At 37.2% G+C, this 20,637-nt stretch overlaps 1 protein-coding gene across 5 annotated transcripts in view; it reads right to left on the reverse strand.

Annotated features, from left to right (window-relative positions):
* Positions 1-20,637, reverse strand: part of LOC104856514 (RNA-binding motif protein, X chromosome) — a 124,102-nt gene that overhangs the window by 72,365 nt on the left and 31,100 nt on the right. Inside the window, exon 4 of one of the 5 annotated variants that reach the window (XM_010615948.1) lies at positions 5,463-5,514. The exons of the other annotated variants lie outside the window; for them this stretch is intronic. Coding sequence (XP_010614250.1) covers positions 5,499-5,514 — 16 coding nt within the window. The 3' untranslated portion in view covers positions 5,463-5,498. Of the gene's footprint in view, positions 1-5,462; positions 5,515-20,637 lie in introns of those variants that run through there. 5 annotated transcript variants of the gene reach the window in all.

The following is a 20,637-nucleotide window of genomic DNA, read 5'->3' on the forward strand; positions in this document are numbered from 1 at the left end:
CTTCCCTTGGTCACTGTCTTAGTATATACAACTAGTACCAAGATGATACAATTCCACAGGTCACTTCTTCCAAACTAGTAGATAAATAATTCTAACCTATGATGAACTGCTCCAGAGCTTAGAGAAAAGTTATGAAAAAGACATAATACTGTTACAAAAGTTGGATAAAAATGACACTAAGCAGGACAGAACCAACTAATATTGTATAATAGCAGTGATTCAAAAGTCTAACATTGGAAAAATCCAAATAAACCATGTAGTTTAATTAATACCAATTTACCAATGTTAGTTCTTCAGCTATGACACATACTGCAGAGTAATACAGGATAATGACCATAGGGAAAACTAGATAAGGAGTACATGAAAACTCCCAACAATGAATGTAACTGTACTGTATCCCTAAAATGTACCAATTAACTCAATAAAAAAAAAGAAAACTAAGTATCTTTACAACTTTTCTGTAAATATAAAAATTTTATAAAACAAAAAGTTAATTTTTTTTTTAAAAAAGCCGCTGGTTGTGGTGGTGCATGCCTGTAATCCTAGCACTTTGGAGGCTGAGGCAGGCAGATCCCTATGAGTTTGAAGCCAGCTTGGGCTACATAGTGAGTTCAAGGCCAGCCTAAAATACACAGTGAGGCCCTGTCTCAAAAAAAATTTTTATTAAATCTACAGACTTATTTTATTAAATCTACAGACAAATTGAATACCAAAAGGATCTCAAGGTTGGAGATTTGGCTCAGTGGTTCTGCTGCCTGCCTGGTAAGCTGAAGGTAATGAATGCAAACCCCTGTACAACTCAGACTAGCGGTTCTCAATGTCCTAGGCTTCCTTCTTGACTTCCCTGTCTTCTTTCTTGACTTCCCTGTCTTTCTTCTTGACCACAGCTGAAATTGAGACACGCATCTCTAACATTTCCTTTTTAGATTGTTTTAAAATTTATTTTTATTTTTTCATTGTAAATTGACTATATATATATATATATATATCATAAACGGTGCTATGATATAAAAACAAAGTGAAATAATTAAATCAAACTATCATTCATCACTTCAAATTTTTATCTTTTTTTTTCTGCTGGTAGTGAGAACAACTGATTTCACACCAACTACCCTGATGCCTTAAAATCCTCACATCTTAAGAGAGGGAGAAAAAAAAACTAGCAGGGGTAATAAATACTTGATAACACTTTGGAGGTAAGTATATCATTTCCTCAAAGGATCGCACATCTCTTGCCTGCAAGTTCTGACTACCAACTTCAGAGGAACTGTGGCACACAGAACGTTTCCTCAAAGAGTTTCAAATTCTACTTTTTAGGTAATCAGATGCCAAGCAGATGCCAGGCCCCAGAAGCCAAAACTAGGCCAGTGGAGGCCATCATGCCTCATAATCTAAGCCAAACATTTGTAGCATTCAGCCTAACTTTGACCGACCAAGATGGTCAGGCAGGAACATTAAGCAAGTGCCTGCACCTCGAATACCAACACACCCAAAGACAGTGAACTCCCTTCGAACAAGGGGAGGCCTCCTACTGCAAACACTTAGACATTATGATTGTGCCACAACATTATCTGCAACCCACCTCAGATAATATAAAATCCAAGGTTGTGTTAAAGTGATAAGTCTGGTTCTTGCCCTACAATTCGTTTTTACCTCTAACACATAGGCTGGAATAACAATCAGACCTGACAGATACCTGAAAGTTTCTAGGACATGGAAACCTGAGATTCCATATTGGACCTGCTCCTCTACCATCTCTAGGAATAGGGAGTGGGAGTGCAATTTCTAGTCTTGGTTAAAAAAACCAAGTCCCAGTGTCTTCCTTAATCCTCTTCCATCATCAGTCCTTAGTGTGAAGTCAGGTTCTTGACACATAATACAAAAGTATGATCAAAACATTTGGTAAATATTTTAATTAATTTTTAAAAATGTATAAGGATACATTCCCATCAGTCCTCCTCAAAATATTCACCCTTTCTTTAAGCACACTTGTCCCACCATTCTTGCTACTTTCTGATTCAACTCTGGAAGTCCTCTTTCATGAATTTTTTAGTTGTGCTGCTATGGCTACCCTGATGTACTGAATGGATTCAAATGTTTACTTTCATGATCATTTTGATTTTTTGGGGAAGAGCCAGAAGTTGCCCAATGCCAGATCCAGTGAATAAGGTGGATGAAGATACAATCACATTCTTATTTGACAGAAATTCCCATACACATTCGATCAACGAGCATATTCATAGTGATTATTTAAATTTAAAACTTTTATCCCAGTAGAAGACGTACTGCCATTAACCCCCCCAAATATTCAGAACAATTCCGTTTTCAAACACAGCTATCCTATCCCTCTTTGCACTGTCTTTAACTGTAATAAGCTTTTTTAAAAAAATTAAACTCACTGCAATTTTCTGTCATCCCTTGGTATATTTTTAATGTGCTTAATAAATGTTTACGAATATATTTGTTTAGTTTTTAGTTTTCTACATAGAAAATAATTGGAACCAGTGTTACAATAAACACTGTATCCTCAGACTGTGTCATTTCTTTTGGTAAACAAGCACATTAACACATAGGTATTACAGCAGTTTGAGTGAACTAGTTTTCCCTGAGCTTTGGCCTCTAAATCTTAAATCTAAACCCTGTCCATCTACAGGCCGCTTCGATGCAACTTCCAGGAGACTAAGCCTGAAATCAACAAAATTCCAATCTATATCATTTTATGTTTAAAATAAAATTAGAAGAAGCACAAATCCCGCCACTCATCTACTTCTTCAGAAGATTCGTGACAATGGGGAAAAGGTTCCTATGCAGGAATACTCAGAAGAAGATCAAAGTTTGCAGAGGGAGGCCAACCAATTAAGACCTAAGTTCTCTGAGATATCAAGGGTCTATGAAGCAGTCTAATTGGTTCCTTGGAAGACAGTAATTGTATCAGACATTAGCCCCCTTCCCCACTTGCCACTGTGTTTGCTCACAGAGACATCGAGAAGGATCTGGGGTAGTGAACTCCCTTCAAATAGCCCCACCATCTGTGTGAGGGTGAATCACCCTCATCATTGCATCAGGTACAGGCTGCATTTATTCTGAGTCTACTCTTTTAATCTTCCGTGATCCATCCACATGTGTAAGGCCTCTAGTCTATTATCGGAGTGTAATCTTTTCACTTTTCAAAATAGCTTCTCTGTGGAGCTAGAAAGCTTAAATAGGGCACCAGAGTGCTAATCAGCTCCTGTTCATTCGTGTGAGAATGGCGGGTATCCGTGTAACAGCCACAACAGAGAGGCAAAGTTGCATTCCCTCAGTGTGACCCAGGGACACAGTAATGCTGTTCTCAGCTCTTCTTGCAAAGACATTGGCCTGGATTTCAATTAGTGTAAAAGGGAGAAAGCAGTGGTAGGGCAGGTGATATGAACTTCCTTCAACAATGCAAAAATAGAACAAGCATCAGTGCTTAGTTTCTCTTGCAGCCATTAAACTACTGGTGGAATAAGTTCCTGAACAAAATTTCTCACCAATGCAGGCAAAGCCTTCTTATGAAGATCTTGTTTTTGTTTTTGTTTTACTTGAAATGGAAACATGCATTCATTTTCCCAGAAATTTCATTTCCTTAGTCATTTTATGGGCCCATTTTCATTTTATTATCACATAAGTCTCTAAACTTTGATTCCTCAATGAAGAAAAATAAATATAAAGTGCTACATATTTCTACATAGTTAACTCCATTTTTCCTTAGATTAATATACATTTTCAGGACATAATGGATTTTCCTTCATTTAGCATTGATTTTGTTGTAAATTTGAGGAAGAAAGTACCAATTTTATTATCTTTCAGGAAGATAGAGAAAGAAAAAGGAAGACCAGCGTCAGAGATGGGTATCAGGCTTCTCAATGGAGGTAGGTAGAGCTGGCTTCCCAAGTGTTTAGAAGGGCATAAAATCAAAAGCTAAGGATAAACTCTGCCTCAGAGGACATTAATGGCCAAAGCCAGGAACATTCCATTTAACTCCACATACCCCAATCTAATGGCAAATCTTCTCAGTTATACTCTCAAAATAGATTCAGAATTGCATCTCTTTTTCCTGACGCTACCATTCCAACGTGGCCCAAGCTACCATCAGTGCTTGCCCAGTCTAATAGGTAATTCTGGTAGACTTCTTGCTGTTCTCTATTTTTAACTTTATCTCCCTCTATACAAACCCTGTTCTCTATATGATATGCCAAATTCTATATTAAAAATATGGAAATGATGTTACTCTCCCACTCAAAATACTTCAAAGGTCCAGCCTCAGATTAAAATCAAAGTCATTACAATGGTTTAGAAGGCTCTAACTCCTATTCTCTCCTTTCTCTTGCTGCTACTACAACCTCTTACCAGTCTTCCCCCACGTACTCTGTTCTACCCTTTACACTCACATTTGTCTTTACTGGGGTGTTCTTCCTGCCAGACTCAAGCATGACTGTCACTCCCACTCCTTTCAATCTCTGTTCAAGTGTCACCTTTTTTTTTTTATTGAGTTTATTGGTACATTTTAGGCATATAGTACAGTTACATTCATTATTGGGATCTTGTACCTTTACATGACAGGTCTTGGTTCTCATTTTTTCCCCTTGTCCCTGCCCTCCCTTCACCCCCTCCTCCCTTCCCCATTTACAAACAATTTTTTTCCATTTTTTAATTTCAAGTGTCATCTTATTTGAGGAATCTCCTGATCACATACATAAAATAGTAATACCCAGTACTCCTTTCTCTCCTTTATTCGAACTTATTTTTATAGTACTATTGTATATTGCATAGATGTATACTTATTTCTCTTTTACCTCCACTACCATGAGAGTAAGTTTCATTAGGAGTGAGGCTTTTTTTTTACTTACTGTTGTACACCAAACATCCAGAACAGATTTTGGTACATAGTAGATATTCAGTTACCATGTGTTAAATAAATGAATGCGTGAAAGTTATACTCAGCCTTCTATTCAGAGAAAAAAAGTCCCAATAATAAACAAGAGACAATGCTAAAGACTAGAAGCCAGGAAGATACAGCGACAGAAGGACTAGGGGTAGAGCAGAATTAAAAATGAATCTATGGGTCAGAAGCATGAATCTCAATTTTACTGTCCACAAGGTTTTGAGATACAGTATGTCGACCTGGTTTGACACCTGATTGGATTAGAGGAATAGATGTCAGTCCCCTCAAGGAAATCAGAACATTTCCTGCTCCTGTCTTATTCTTTGGAATTCCTCAAGCTCCCAAGAAGGCTATGCTATATTGTCTTCCTCTATGTATTCCAGGTGTCCAATTGCTCCTAGGAATACGATATATGCTTAGTAAATGACAGTTGAAATGGCTGAACTGTGAATATGTCTTATGTGAATATTTTTGCAACTGCTAAGAGTTATTTCAGAAGGTAGGATAAGCTCCAGGCCTAGGATGTGCTGGGGCTCTGTGAAGGTCATTTCTCCATGCATTGTATTTTCTTTCTAAAGTCTTGTCACACTTCTCAGCGTAATAGGTACCTTGGAAGAGAAGTCAGGACAGAATGAAGACTAAAATGCTTACTTTCTCTCTATCCCCAAAGTAGTAGAACATATTTGTTTTAGCTTTGCCTGTTGCTAAAAGCAAAGCACCCACTATTTTTTGCCACATAGCATTGCTTTGCAATTTTAGCATACCTGAACATCTTATATTTCTTAACATTGCCTTTCATTTCCGTTTTATTCATACAAATGTTTATTAAGTCGTTTCTCAGTGAATAGTGCATGCCAAGGAAGCATTCGGTTGTGTGCTCTTCTTTCATCTTTAAATTGCCCTTCAGTACCTGAGCTGATTAGACAGCTCCCTCTACAGTCTCCTTGGTATCTTCGTGTATTTTTTCCCTTTTTCCTCTGCTAGTATATTTTGTATACTGTATTTTTTAGTCAATTTTCCAATGTTTTTAAAGCCAATATTCCATTTAAAGTCTCATGTTACAGAACTGTGATCGTTTTTCTTATTTTTAGAATATCTATACATAAAATACTTATGTTGCCATTTTCAAATATAGTATGGCCCTTTTACTTGTTTTCAATTTTTACATCAGCAACAAATTGGTTGGTATTGGTAAAAACTAGGCTCTGAATTAGCCAGGGTTCTCAAGAGAAACAGAACCAGTGGGATATGGTACACACACCCAAACCCCCCACACACACAGGGGTGTGTGTGGAAATTTATTATAAGAATTGGCTCGCCTCACTATGAGTCTGTAAAATCACAAAAATTATAAACTCTGCAATTGATAAGCTGGACCCAGGAACCCAGGAGAACCAATGTTGTGAGTTCCAGCCTATGCAGTTTCAGTTGGAGTCTGAAGGCAGAAAGAGCCTAATGGCCCAGCTCAAGCACTCAGGCAGGAGTTCTGTCTTTCTCAGCCCTTTCATTTGATTCAGGTTTCAACTGATGGGATATGATCCATATGTTTTAGGGAAGGCAATCTGCTTCATTTAGTATATCAATTCAAGATTAATTTTGCCTCAAAATACCCTCATGGACAAACCCAGAATAATGTTTGACCAAATATCTACGCACCATGTGACCCAGTCAATTTGACACATAAAATTTTCTATCACAGGCCCTTTATAACCAGGTCTCCTCCTCTTTTTCTCTACTTTTGGACAATAACATTTCAGAGAGGAATCAAGGACCTTCCGGGCTTTGCTTTTAACCAGAAGTTAGCTCCAGGTAGCCAGTTAATTCTTATTCGCTTTCACAACAATGTCTTGTCTCTGCCAAGTTATGGTTTGCCTCAGGTGTGCAGCATTCAATCATTCATTCCACAGGCAAACACTTGGGTTGATCACCTATTATGCAGGAGGCATTGAGCCAGAAATTATTCAGCTACTTTCACCTTACCCAGTGGCCACAATTAATTCACTTCTTTCCTCTCTCCTTCTGGCTCTCCCTACATGCTCTGAGGAGAGGGTTCTGTCTCACTCTCTGAGTAGTCTTGCAGGCATCTATCTTCTTCATATACAAACAGCATTTTCCTCACTTATCAGATTTAAAACCTGTTTTATTACCTTGCACATAATTTATGGCTTGTATTTTATTATTTTGCACATAATTCATGGGCAAAATGGTTGTTTATTCAGCAAGATAAATACAGCTAGGAAAAGAGACCACAACCTGGCAGCAGATTCACTTACCTTGACAGGGCAGGGAGACACTAAGTGAATCTCTTGGCTGACAGTGGCCAAGCAAGGTGCACGGTGATACTGAGAAACACTGAGTTTCAGGCACAAAGACAGTATGAAAAGTGCTGCTAAAGCACCTCTAGAAATGAGGAACCTACAAGTGAGAAGATGACTAGGAATCTATAATGGGAGCTCTGAAAGATGAGACAGTGGCTGCTGGCACTGAAGATATTTGTATTTAGTTTCTGGATTGAAATTCAAAGACACGACCACAGTTTCTGGAAAAAGAATTGTCAAGAACAAGGTATGAGTGCAGTTGTTAAGAGTACAGATTTTGGAGTCAGTGAATATGATTGTGGACCCATTTCAGAACAAAGTATATAGGGCAAGTTATTTAATCTGTCTCTATCCCAGTTTCTTCACCTATAAAGTTGAAAAAAGTAATACTACTCATTTCAATGATTGTTGCAAAGTTTAAATTAACACCTGTAGGGTATAATCCACAAAGCCTAGATACAAAGTAAGTGTTCCAACTCAGTTGTTATTTTATAGGTTATATAACTAGAAACTAAGGCACAAGGCTAATTATAGGAAGAAAATAGAGATGAGGCTTGGAATATTTTCAGGCTTGAAAATTTAGTAAGAATGTTCTAAGATCGGAGATGAAATGTCCATAACATGGTCATAAATATGGGTGTGAAAAAGTCCACCCTAGTACACTTGATCCAGGTCTAGAGATGCTCTTGCTGAGGTCAGATATATCCTCATAGATAAGCTTGACCTTATGAGCATGTGTCTCAGGGTCACAGGTGAGGAGGCAATTGCCCCAGACTTCAGGGATTCACGTAGGGCACAGTTTTGAATTTTTGTTCAGTCCCCTTTTAATACGTTAAAATGATTACCTGGTCATTTTCATTATGAAATATGTCATTGCAAAAGAATACAGTGTATCTGCATATAGTAAATAAAAATAAATCATACACCTATAAACCCACATACCAACACAGCATCCTATCATCACCAGAATCTTTGAGGCTCTATGTATATTCTTCCCTAGTCATAACCCATTTCCTTTCTTCATAAGTTACTAATATCTTCTACTTTGTTATAGATATTTCTACAATACATCCCTAAACAGCATACTGTAAATTTGAGTTCTGAATTTTATATGCATAGAGGTGTACTGTTTATATTCTTCCATAATACACGTTTTCTCAGCATTATGTCTTTAAAATTTATCCATGTTAATATGTGTGCCTATAGATCTTTAATTTTAACTTGGTTATATTAATTAATAAAAGCTTTAATTCACTGAGAAAAATACTTAAATATTGCAAGCACTTAATAATATAGCACTAAAACATATAAAGCAAAATTTATTGGCGCTACAAGGGGAAATCAACAAACGACCATCATAAGGGCCAGACCTTCCAAATGTCAAAAATTGAACAGAACCACTCAAATATTATTTGTTTTATGTTCGTTTTCATTATATATTTTTTTTGTACCAGGGATCGAACTCGAGATGTTGCACTTGAGAGGCAGGTGGCAGAACCACTGAGCTAAATCCCTAGCCCTCGTTATACTTTATCTATATGTTAAGAACCATGCTATCATCTGCATCTCTCGAATGACCAGTGATGTGGAACATTTTTTCAAATATTTTCTTGCTGCTTTTACTTCTTTGTCTGAGAAATGTCTGTTCATTTCGGATGCCCATTTTTGAATCGGGTCTTTACATTTGGGGGGACTGATTGTTTTGAGTTCTTTATATATCCTTGATAATAGTCCTTTGTCTGAGGAACAGCTGGTAAAAATTTTTTCCCACATTGTAGATTGTCTCTTAGTTCTGCTGATGGTTTCTTTTGAAGTACAGAAGCTTTTTAGTAAGATGAGATCCCAGTTGTTGATTCTATCTGCTAGTTTCCGTGCTACTGAGGATTTATTCATAAAGTCTTTTCCTATACCAGTGTCTTCCAGAGTTCTGCCTAACTTACCTTCCAGCAAGTTTAATGTTTCTGTTTTAATATTTAGATCTTTAACCCATTTGGATTTTAATTTAGTGCATGGCGAAAGATAAAGGTCTAATTTTAATCTGTGGCAGGTTGACATCCAGTTTTTCCAATACTATTTATTAAAGACTGAGATTCCACCTCACCCCACAAAGAATGGCTGCTATCAAGAAATCACACAATAACAAATGTTGGTGGGGTTGTGGGGAGAAAGGAACCCTTCTCCATTGTTGGTGGGAGTGCAGACTAGTGCAACCACTATGGAAATCAATATGGAGATACCTCAAAGAGCTTGGACCGGAGGTTCCATTTGACCCAGCCATCCCTCTGCTGGGTATCTTTCCAAGAGAACTAAAAGAATCATATCACAGAGAAGTATGTGCACCCATGTTTATAGCGGCACTGTTTGTAATAGCTAAATCTTGGAAACAACCTATTTGCCCATCTGTTGGAAACTGGATGAAGAAGTTGTGGTTTTTCTATAAAATGGAATATTACTCAGCCATAAAGAATGAGAAAATAGATTCATTCATAGGAAAATGGATACATATTGAAGATATACTCCTAAGTGAAATAAATAAGTCACACATGTGTAAATACCGAATAGTGTCCCTGGTGTGAATAATCTGCAACAATGCATAAGATTCTAATAAGATTACTGACATTTAGAAATGGGAAGAAAGGAGCTAAAGGTGTAGGGAAGGTGGGATGGGTAGGGGAAGAGTAAAAAGGGAAAAGAAAAAAAATGTGAGAGAATGAAAAGATGAAAATAAAGTGTTTGTAGATGGGAAGGGGAGGAGGGAGTGAAGGGAGGGCAGAGGTAAGGGGAAAAAAATGAGAATCAAGACTTGCCATGTAGAGGTACATGATCCCAACAATGAATGTAAATGTACTGTATCCCTAAAATGTACCAATAAACTCAATTAAAGCTGAAAAAAAATAAAGTAATAGCCAATATATGTATTACATATATATTATGTATACATGTTATATATCAAATAAATTAATATTTACATGTTAAAAAAAAAGAACCATGCTAGAGTCTTGAACCTTTTCATCCCTGGCTATTTACCTAAAACATATCTTATTTTGCGAGGAGGTAATATTGTGGTAATAAGGAATTAAATTTTAAATTGTCTTTGTTTACTAATATTCTACATGCAGAAAAGAGATATCATACTTAGTCAAGATATGGACATATACTGCCTCAGAAAGTTAAAATACCCAAGTTGTAATTATTATTTTATAAACCTTGATATGAAACAAATATGCAGAGCTTGTTTAGAAACTCGGGTAGAAACCAAGAGTTTATTTTCCAAAACTGTCTTTCTTTGTGGTTTGGAGGGGAGGAGGGCATCTTTTATTCTATAAATTCTATTTTCTTTTTCTGGGGTTAAGTGTTTGGAAAGGACAATCTTGTGGCTCAGGAGATTGAGGACACTTCTGGAGGGGAAAATGGATGGAGATATTTCTGCACATCATATTTGTCCTGCTAGCCCTGATTGCAGAGATTAATTCCCTCCAACATCATTTGGTATAGCTATGCCAGGGAAGGCTAGGACTTGATTAGAGGTCTGTATTACCACATCATTCTCAGATAAATTCCACTACATGACATCATACAGAAAAGGATCACTCCTTCAGGGCACTAAGATGTCATAAAGTACCAGTCATTCTTAAGGGGGGTTGAGGGAAAGTTCAGAGAGAATGAAATGACAGCTTGGAGAGACATTAACTCCACTGGCATAGGTAGATAAAGAATAAATGAAAGGTGCTGGGCGTGGTGGTGCACCCCTATAATCTCAGCACTCAGGAGGCTGAGGCAAGAGGATCGCTCTGAGTTCGAGACCAGCCTGGGCTACATAATGAGTTCCAGATCAGTCTCAACCACACAGTGAGACCCTCCCTCTAAAAACAAATAAAAAGAATAAATGAAGGGAAACCAATGGCCCCTGAGATTTCCTGAAAAAGAATATATAATAGCAGAATCCTGTTTTAAACCTTTTAAAGTGAAGTATGTATGGAATAAGTTAAAAATAAAACTGCATGGAACACTTCTGGTTCAAGATGGGAGAACACACATATTTGAGTTTCCCTAACCCTAAACCCCATTAAAATAAAGTTAAAATAATACTTTTTAACTAGTATAAACAAAATAGCAAAGAGAACAATAGAAGATACAGTGAATATAACAGGATATAGTCCTAGCAGATAAATTTTTTCAAGAAATTGAAGGAATCCATAGTCCGAAGACAATTATAAGGAACTACTGGAAAAAGGAAACTACATGCCTCAAAAAAAAAAAAAAACAAAAAAAACTCTATAATCCGAAAGTGAGGGTGGAAGGTTGAAAACCAAAAGAGTAACTGAAGATCTGTGTATATAAGAGGGTCTCCCATCCCTCACCACACAGAAAGAGGTGTGGTAATCAATGTCTATCACCAGGAAGAGAAATCTCTAAAAATATTAAATGAACAAATAAGAGAGAAATAGGGTACCTAATGAGACTGTTGTAAAATCAAATTTAGGACCTATTTTTCCTCAAACCTTGCTCCCTTTATAAAATTACATTTAAAGGAAAATTTCCCATTAGCAAACCTACCCACATACAAATAACTCCTGGTCAGCTCTGCCACCCTCCTATGTTAATTACGAGTAGCTATAAATTATATATCGCTATGTATAAACTCACTTCAAATCTTAATGGCTTAAAACAACAAACATTTATTATCTCATAGAATTTCTGAGGTTTTAATTTCAGAAGTGGCTTAGTGAGGTCAATCAACCTCACAATGAAGTTGCATTGCTGTTTTTGTCTGGGAGAGCAATAATGCAAAGGTTTGATTTGGACTGAGGGATCTCCTTCCACAGTGGACCTCCTCATATCATGGCAGTTAGCTTCGTTCAAAGTTAGAAATCCAAACAAAAAGGTGGAAAAGGAAGCAGCAGGAAACCTTTTATGGCTTAACCTGCAAAGTTGCATACCTTTACTTCTGCCGTATGCTACTGGTCGCACAGACCAGTGCTAATACAGTGAGAGAGGCAATTACATAAAGGGTGTGACTATTACAAGGAGAAATCAGAGACTATCTCAGCAACTGGGTGCTATATTAGGGAAACAAGCAAACTAAAACAAAATAAAACTTACCAGATACGTGGAGAAAACCTGCAGCAAAAAAGGGGGAAATACTTTAACCAAATGTCAAGTGGGATTACAGATGGTTCAAGAACGAACAGAAGATGATCTAACAGAAAATACATTACAAGAAACATTGATTAGTATCCTTGTATAGATTTTATGAGCAATAAAAAGAGGGGAAGGGTCAAAAGAAAGGAAAAGGAGGATCTTGAAAATATCACTGTGTAAGATAAAGATATGCACAGTGTACTCTTCTATTATATAGTAGTCTAAAGACTGGGCACCTATACTTTAGCTGTGAGTGGCAGTTGCAAGAGTTGACTTGATCTCTGAATATAAACACTGGATAAAGCTGCTGAAGAGATGCTGCATTTAGTAGGTCTTAGGTTTAGCGTCTACGTGTGTGTAATTTGCTCTAAACTTCCTCCTAGTAGTCCTTTTTTTCTCATTGAATTTATTGGTACATTTTAGGTATACAGTACAGTTACATTCATCATTGGGATCTTGTACCTTTACATGGCAGGTCTTGGTTCTTATTTTTCCCCATAACCCTGCCCTCCCTTCACCCCCTCCTCCCTTCCCTATTTTTTTTCTCATTGAGTTTATTGGTACATTCTAGGTACACAGTACAGTTACATTCATTATTGGGATCTTGTACCTTTATATGACTGGTCTTGGTTCTCATTTTTTCCCCTTGTCCCTGCCCTCCCTTCACCCACTCCTCCCCTCCCCAATTATAAACAGTTTATTTCCATTTTTTCATTTTCTCATATTTTTTCTTTTCCCTTATTACCTTTCCCCTACCATTCCCACTTCCCCTACACCTTTAGCCCTTTTCTTCCTATTTCACACTGCCAATTATCTCATTAGGATCTCATGTACTATTACAGTTTTTCACACCAGAGAAACTATTCGGTTTTTATATATGTGTGACATATATTTCACATAGGAGTATATCATCAATATGTATCCATTTTCCTATGAATGACTCTAATTTCTCATTCTTTATGGCTGAGTAGTATTCCATTTTATAGAAAAACCACATCTTCTTTATCCAGTTTCCAACTGATCGGCAAATGGACTGTTTCCAAGCACGCTTCCCTATTTACAAAGACTTTGTTTCCATTTTTTTCCTTTTCTTCTATTTTTTTATTTTCCCTTATTTCCTTTCCCCTACCCTTCCTACTTCTCCTATACCTTTAGCCCTTTTCTTTCTGATTCAAACTGTCAGTTATACACTCTGGATCTTTTTTTTTTCCTCATTGAGTTTATTGGTACATTTTAGGTATACAGTACAGTTACATTCATCATTGGGATCTTGTACCTTTACATGATAGGTCTTGGTTCTCATGTTTTCCCTTTATCCCTGCCCTCCCTTCACAACCTCTTCCCTTCCCTATCTACAAATACTTTATTTCCATTTTTTCATTTTCTCATTTTTTTCTTTTCCCTTATTAGCTTTTCCCCTACCCTTCCCATTTATCCTACACCTTTAGCCCTTTTCTTCCTATTTCACATTGTTAATTATATCATTAGGATCTTATGTACCATTATAATTTTTCACACCAGAGAAACTATTCGGTATCCTAGTAGTCCTTTATAATGCAATTTTGTCCTTTCCACAGCCCAGCTGTGCTGGGGCAGTGAAGTAGGTTGACAAAAGACTACAAGAAATACTTTGAGATAGTCTGTGGAACATAACGTTAAGATCACTAGGGGAGAATAGGGTTAACTGACACTAAAAGGAAGGATCCATGAGAAGCACAAAGAAGTCTAATAGCACTGCTTGGAATGTCCAAAAGGGACATACTCTTCACTAGTGCCACTTGGCAAAAGGCTACAATGGGTGCATACTCAACAGCACTAATGTTCAGGAGATCCATTGATGATGGATTGGATAAGTACTCACCAGAAAGTACTTAGAGTGTTCAGAGCAGACAGCTAAGACTACTCCCCTCTACAGTGGTCTATCATTTCAGGTTACAACAGAGAGGGAGGATAACACGTTAAACTACACAGCAGTGACATCATTAGCTTGTTCCATTGTATCACCAACACTCCAGAGGAGAGGTGATTTGGCATATATATGGGCAGGAAAGCAAGTTATACTGATGACACTAATTTCCCCAGTTTCCACTGTCTTTAAGATAATATTTATCTACAGTCTGGTCTAGACAAGCTTACAATGTCCCCCTGACTTGTCAAGTCTTGGGAATGCAAAGAGGACATTTCAGGGACACGGTCCTAAATGCCCTAGTTTTTATTAGGGACAGCATAAATTAGAACTGCTGCTTGCTTTGCTTTAATTGCAGATAGGCATTACTGAAGCATGAAACATGTCTGCTGCCTCTCTGAACTTTTAAATATTTGTAACAGATTTTAACATTGACGATAGTTTATTGCTTTTTATTTTTAAAGCTATTTTTCCTTTTTCTGAATATTTATATTAACATCATTTCAACTCCACTACAAAGTCTCTAAATTTCTTTTCTTAAAAAGACTCTAGGCCAGGCATGGTGGCACACACCTGTAATCCCAGCACTCAGGAGGCTGAGGCAGGAGGATTGCTGTGAGTTCAAGACCAGCCTGGGCTACATAGTGAGTTCCAGGTCAGTCTCAACAACATAGTGAGACCCTGTCTCAAAAATTCAAAAAACCAAAAAAAGATTCTAGAACCTAGTGTGTACTATGCATGGCACTACATAATATAGATATAATAACAATCAAGATATCAAACTTAAAATATACAGTGTAAACAGCCAATTTCTATCTCAAGCACAAAAACCTATCAAAGAATTCACAGGAATATATAAGAAAAGATCCTAATCCAATTCTGGGAAGTACATAGCAAGAAAGATTTCTAACTTCCCTCTCAAAGCCCCATATCTAATGCACCAAAATGTGCACTTGATTTTGCTTTCTAAATAAATCTGAAGTTGTTTTACAGAAATTTCTCTAGACTTCATTTCTACCACATTACCCTGGGTCTAAATCAAGCCGTTGTTATCAATTACCCATTCCAATAAATAGTCTTATTCCCATAGTCTTAGAGATTGTCTTGCTGAATCCATATTATCTCCCTTGCCATATGTTTTCCAAATAGCAGCCAGCATACTATTTTAAAAGCATATATTTTAGTCATATAATATGGCTTTGATATGATTTGAGTGTGTACTGATTGGAAGTGTGTACTTGTTTTATGGCTCTATTCAATAAAGTTCTCTGTTCTTAATTTACTACTAAATCATCCTTTGATGCTGGTATTTCATAAAGATTATTATGATTTATGCAATGGAAGTTCGGTACCCAGTGTGGCAGTGTTGTGGTAGAATTTTAAGAGGTGGGGCCCACTGCACAGTAACTGGGTCACAAGGACATTATTTTCAGAAGGGATTAATACTGATCTGACAGAGTGAATTAGTTCTCCAAAGAGCATCTTGTCAAAGTGAGGCCAAATCAGATTCTTGGTCCCTTCTGCATAAGGCAGGTTCCTTTTCTATTTCTCTGCCATGTTATGATGTAGTCACCTCCCTAGAAGGCAAACAAATGGAGTTGCCTCATCTTGGACTTTCAGCCAGCAAAACTGTCAGCTGTGTGAACCTCTTTTCTGTATAAAGTACCCATGTTTAAGTATTTCATTATAGAAACATAACAGACTAAAATATCATGCCATTTTTCTGTTTAAAATATTTTCAGTGGCTTCCCATTCCTCTAATATAAAGATAAATTCTTTACCATGACTCATCCCACATTGATCTTTCCAGTCACATATAAAGCCATCATTTCTAACACTCATTTTACACATATCACACAGGTCTTGTGTGTGCTGCAGCCTGTATACTTGCTACAGATTTTTGAACAAATTTCCTCCTGAGTGCCACATTCTCCTTTTAGTTTTTTGCCTTCTTAACTCCATCTCTCCCTTTAAATCTCAATTCAATCATTTACTCAGAAAAGACTTTCTTGACTTCCCTGGCTTCACTGATAAGATAAAAATATAACTTACTTGGAGAGCAGCTGCACCCAAGGCAGCATGACAGGAGAGCTGCTGCACTCATGATGTGTTTGCTCCCAGTCAGTACCACATCAAACTGCCAACTCCTAGACAGCTCTACACTTTGGCTCCCCTGGACATGGGGCCACAGAAGCAATGACCAACCAACTGACCTGATTATAGATGACGTAAATGCCTTAAAGTGTCAGTATCTTCAGGGAGAAATGATGGATGGACCAGCAGCATTAGCTCCAAGAAAAGCCCAAGACTGTTATAAACTGCAAAAACAGTGTAGGGTTTTACTCTGGCAGTGATTTTTTTTTTCACAGTGGGATAAAATTGGAGAAGAAACAGCACAGTGCTGCCGTATTGCCAGAAAGAGTTTAACTAGGTGCCATTTTGGGAAGATTGTGTGGGACTGAACAACAGAACAGCTACACTACAGCTTCACTTCCGGATTTTCAGTGTTACCCTGTCACAGCGACTGGGTAAGAGACAGATGTGGAGAGGATGAGGGCTAGACATAAATTCCTTGAGAAGTTCAAGCTCAGGCCAGGAAAAACAGAGGGTCCCACACTTTACTAGAAGACAGGACTGTTGTTGATCAATTATTGAAAGATACCTTAAAAACAAGAAGAGTACATGAAAAATGGACCCAACACCTGCAGATGTGGCTTTAAGAGGTGGCTGGATCTGAAGGTGATGTTCAGTAATCTGCTTGAGCCCCTGCCCTGATGTTGATGTCTATATCCAACAGAGACCCCATGGTCTGATTGTCTTCCCTTTTACCAATGTGACAAGAATGTGACTTAGCTTGGACAGATGCGAAAAACTGGGGATTACAGATGGTAAGTCCTCTGGGATGGGAGAGGGAGCACATACAAAACCACAGGCTATAAAGCTGGGTAGAGGGGGCTATGACAGGCTGGATTCTAAGACTACAGGTCCTGAAAGAAAACCACTCATTTAGAAATACAGAGGAAGTTTTTTTGGACCCATTTTTTTTTCTTGTTATACTGCTCTGTGTGTGTGTGTGTGTGTGAGCGCACGCACAAGCACACACATGAAACATTTGGAGTTTTCCTTTTTTCTGCTTTGTTTCTCTCTCTATTTTTCCCTTCTTTTTTCTTTAGATTATTGTCTGCTTTTTTCTTGTTTATTCTTTTGTTACTTTTATCTAATTTTAAAAACTACCTTTTAATCCTAATAGGATAATTTCACTGTTTTCACCTCCTTCTCATTTTCCATTGTTTAATTTTTCAAACTTTAATTTTTTATCCATTTTCCATAATTTCTATCTTTAATAGTTATATAACCATTAAGCTTTATGAATCTATAGATAGTTAACTATGTTAGTGCTAAGTACTATTACATTGTTAGTGGAGTTAAAGTTGTTTCATTTAACAGGTATTTACTGTAGGTCAGAATTTGGTTTGTCTCAATGTCTACACTATAATCATAAATCCCTTTTCTATGGGATGGTTAACAGTGTGGTATGTTATTGATTCTTGGGCCATGTTAATATCAGGTTTTCTTTGATACTATTATTGTTGCTTATTTTACTAGTACTATAGCGATGGTGACATGATTATTACTATCAATTGGTTTTCTCCATATGACAATACTTAGATTGCCTTGGTGTCATTAACAATTTTGTGGCCCATTCCCAGAGAACTGTAGCATGCCCTCCCAAATAAATGGAGAGAAGGGAATCTAGGACTAATAGGAAATAATATACAACATGGCAGGTCTTGTCTGTTCCCAGCATCACTCCACCAATGTTTTTGCCAGGAATTATGCTTTGTTAAAGCTACCTGCAATGCAAATGTTGAATCAATATAACTGTTTGAACTTCCTAATCTAACTACCAGCTGCAAGATGTTCCTGTATCTGTTCCTACACAATGTTTCAAGATATTGCTAACTCTGCCCTTCTGCTTCTGTAAATGTGCTTGTTTAACATGTTAACTCAACACCCCTACCCTATAGATCTGTATAAGGCTGCTTCCATTTCTATTCAGGGCTCAGATTTTGGAGTCCAAACTCTTCTGGGCCCACATAGTAAAAGATTCCCTTCATCTCTCCAAGTGCCTCTTGGCTTCTTTGCCTCCAGAGAACTTCAGATAGCTGTAGACTGAGCTGTAACATTTGGCTATAACACTGAGCTGTCGAAATTTGCTATGACAGGACAGAATCAGAGGCCTATAGTTAGATATGCCCAGAGTACATCACTGAAAAGCAGACTCTAAGAGATCTCCATACTAACAACAAAGCCTTGCAAGTGAAGTTGCAGGCACACAGGCTGGGATGTTATGTGGACCCATAACAAGAGTGTCTGAGGGAGTGAATGATTGGTTTTCAAGTCTGCAATAAAAAATACCTTCCAATAAAACTACATTGCAAAAAAATGGGGAAGGAACTAATGGAAAAGGCAAAATGGTTGAGGAGGCAGAGCCTGAAGAATTTCTGGTGGAAAAAGTATAGGACCAATATATAGGACCAATGGGAAGGTGGAACATTTTCTGAAGTAGAAAAGATTTACAGATGCTGACCATACATGGGAGCCTGAAGAAAATTTACCTTGTCGTCCAGGGTTAATCAAAGCATTTCTTTTCTTTTTCTTTTTTTTAAAATGGTACCAGGGATTGAACTCGGGACCTTGCACTTGCAAGGCAGGCAACAGAACCACTGGGCTAAATCGCTGGCCCTTGAAGCATTTCTTAATTCTTGAAAAGCTGATTAAAAAAAAAAAAGATGGTACAAAAGAAAATCTTTACCTGACAGTGAATCTGATGATAGCAAATCAAAGAAGAAAAGAGATGCTGCTGAAAAACTAAGAGGTTTGTTAGCAGTCATGATCCCAAACAAATAATTACTGCCACATACAGCAGTGGAGAACTGATGTTTTTCACATTGTTTTTATTATATGAGAAACCCAAAATATAAATGAAGATCAAAAGAAAAGATAGATAACAGAAAGCAGGGAGATATTTTTGAAAGAGAGGTGATCAAGAGGTGAAGGGAAGGGGAGGGAGGGGGAAATGGGGATGAAAAAAAGAATTGAAAATAAAAAGGAGATCTTTTGCAATTGGGAAGCAGATCAAGAAATGGAAGGAGCAAGGAAGGAGGGAAGGGGTAGGGGATATAAAAAGAATTAAGATTGTTATGTACATGTACCAACTCCCCACAATAAATGTAAGCATGATGGATTACAAACATATACTAATAAAAATTTACTACAAAAATAACTAAATTAGAAATTACTATCAACAAGGAAAATATGTCTTACTTATGTTCTTATAGTAACATACTTTCCTCCTTTATAGCAGTTTTTAACAGTTATTAAATTACCAGTTCGTTTTACTGTTTGACTAACATCTGTTTTCCCTTCTAAACTACATGCCCCTTGTGGTCTGAAACTAGGAAAAGGGAAGAGAATTGAGATAGAGGAGGATAGGAAGTTAAGCAAAGCTATCTAATAAAGATTTAGAGGTTAGACTAGGAACTTGAATTTGATCCTAGTCAGCAATTGCCCCAATAGCAATGGAATATCATATTAGAGAAAATTTCAAAAGTTAAGTTTTCTTGCTTTTTGTGACATAAACTAATTTTCAGTTATCACATTAATCAGGAGCTCAGCAAGTTATTATTGAACCATCAAGCTGGAGAGAATCTGAATTTGCTCCCTAAACATGAAAAAATTTGAATTCTGTCTAAATGCAAAAGGATAGGTAAGATTAATTTTCTATAATTAAATATTAATCATTCAACCAGAGTTACCAATTAATCTAACGCATACTAAAGGAAACCTTCCAGCTCCTTTAAAGGCATTCCACAATTCCCCAAAGATCTAATCTGAAGAACAATATCCACAAGTTCCTTATAACCCAACTTCTCCCTGCATGTACTCTTTTTTCAAAACCTCTAATATTAGAGATGTATACCTGTAATCAAGCTCACTCCCAACTTCTAAAAAGTATAATTATTCTTTCTTAAAACTGACCTTATAGAAAAGTCATGTTATTGTCAGCTGTGACTCCCTGAAGAGAAAGAAGCTTACTGGGAGAGGAAAAGAGCTCTCATTTGTTCTTTGTTGTCAATTAATATTTCTAATGTTGTTAGTTGTAGGTGGGGACAACAATAAGATTCCCTTTTTGAACTTGGGAACTTCGCACAGAGTTTTGTACTACTTTTTAACGATGAGTTGAGGATATGCAAAGTCACCAAACAGAGACAGAATAAACTCTGGAGATTTAACAGCCAAAAATAAACTTGAAAAAGGGAAAGTCAAACATTTACAGTGTTTCCTTTCATGGCCTGAATAAA

This window comes from Fukomys damarensis, unplaced genomic scaffold (genome assembly GCF_012274545.1).
Source record: "Fukomys damarensis isolate Sample0158 unplaced genomic scaffold, DMR_v1.0_HiC HiC_scaffold_16, whole genome shotgun sequence".
NCBI classification, from domain to species: Eukaryota; Metazoa; Chordata; class Mammalia; order Rodentia; family Bathyergidae; genus Fukomys; species Fukomys damarensis.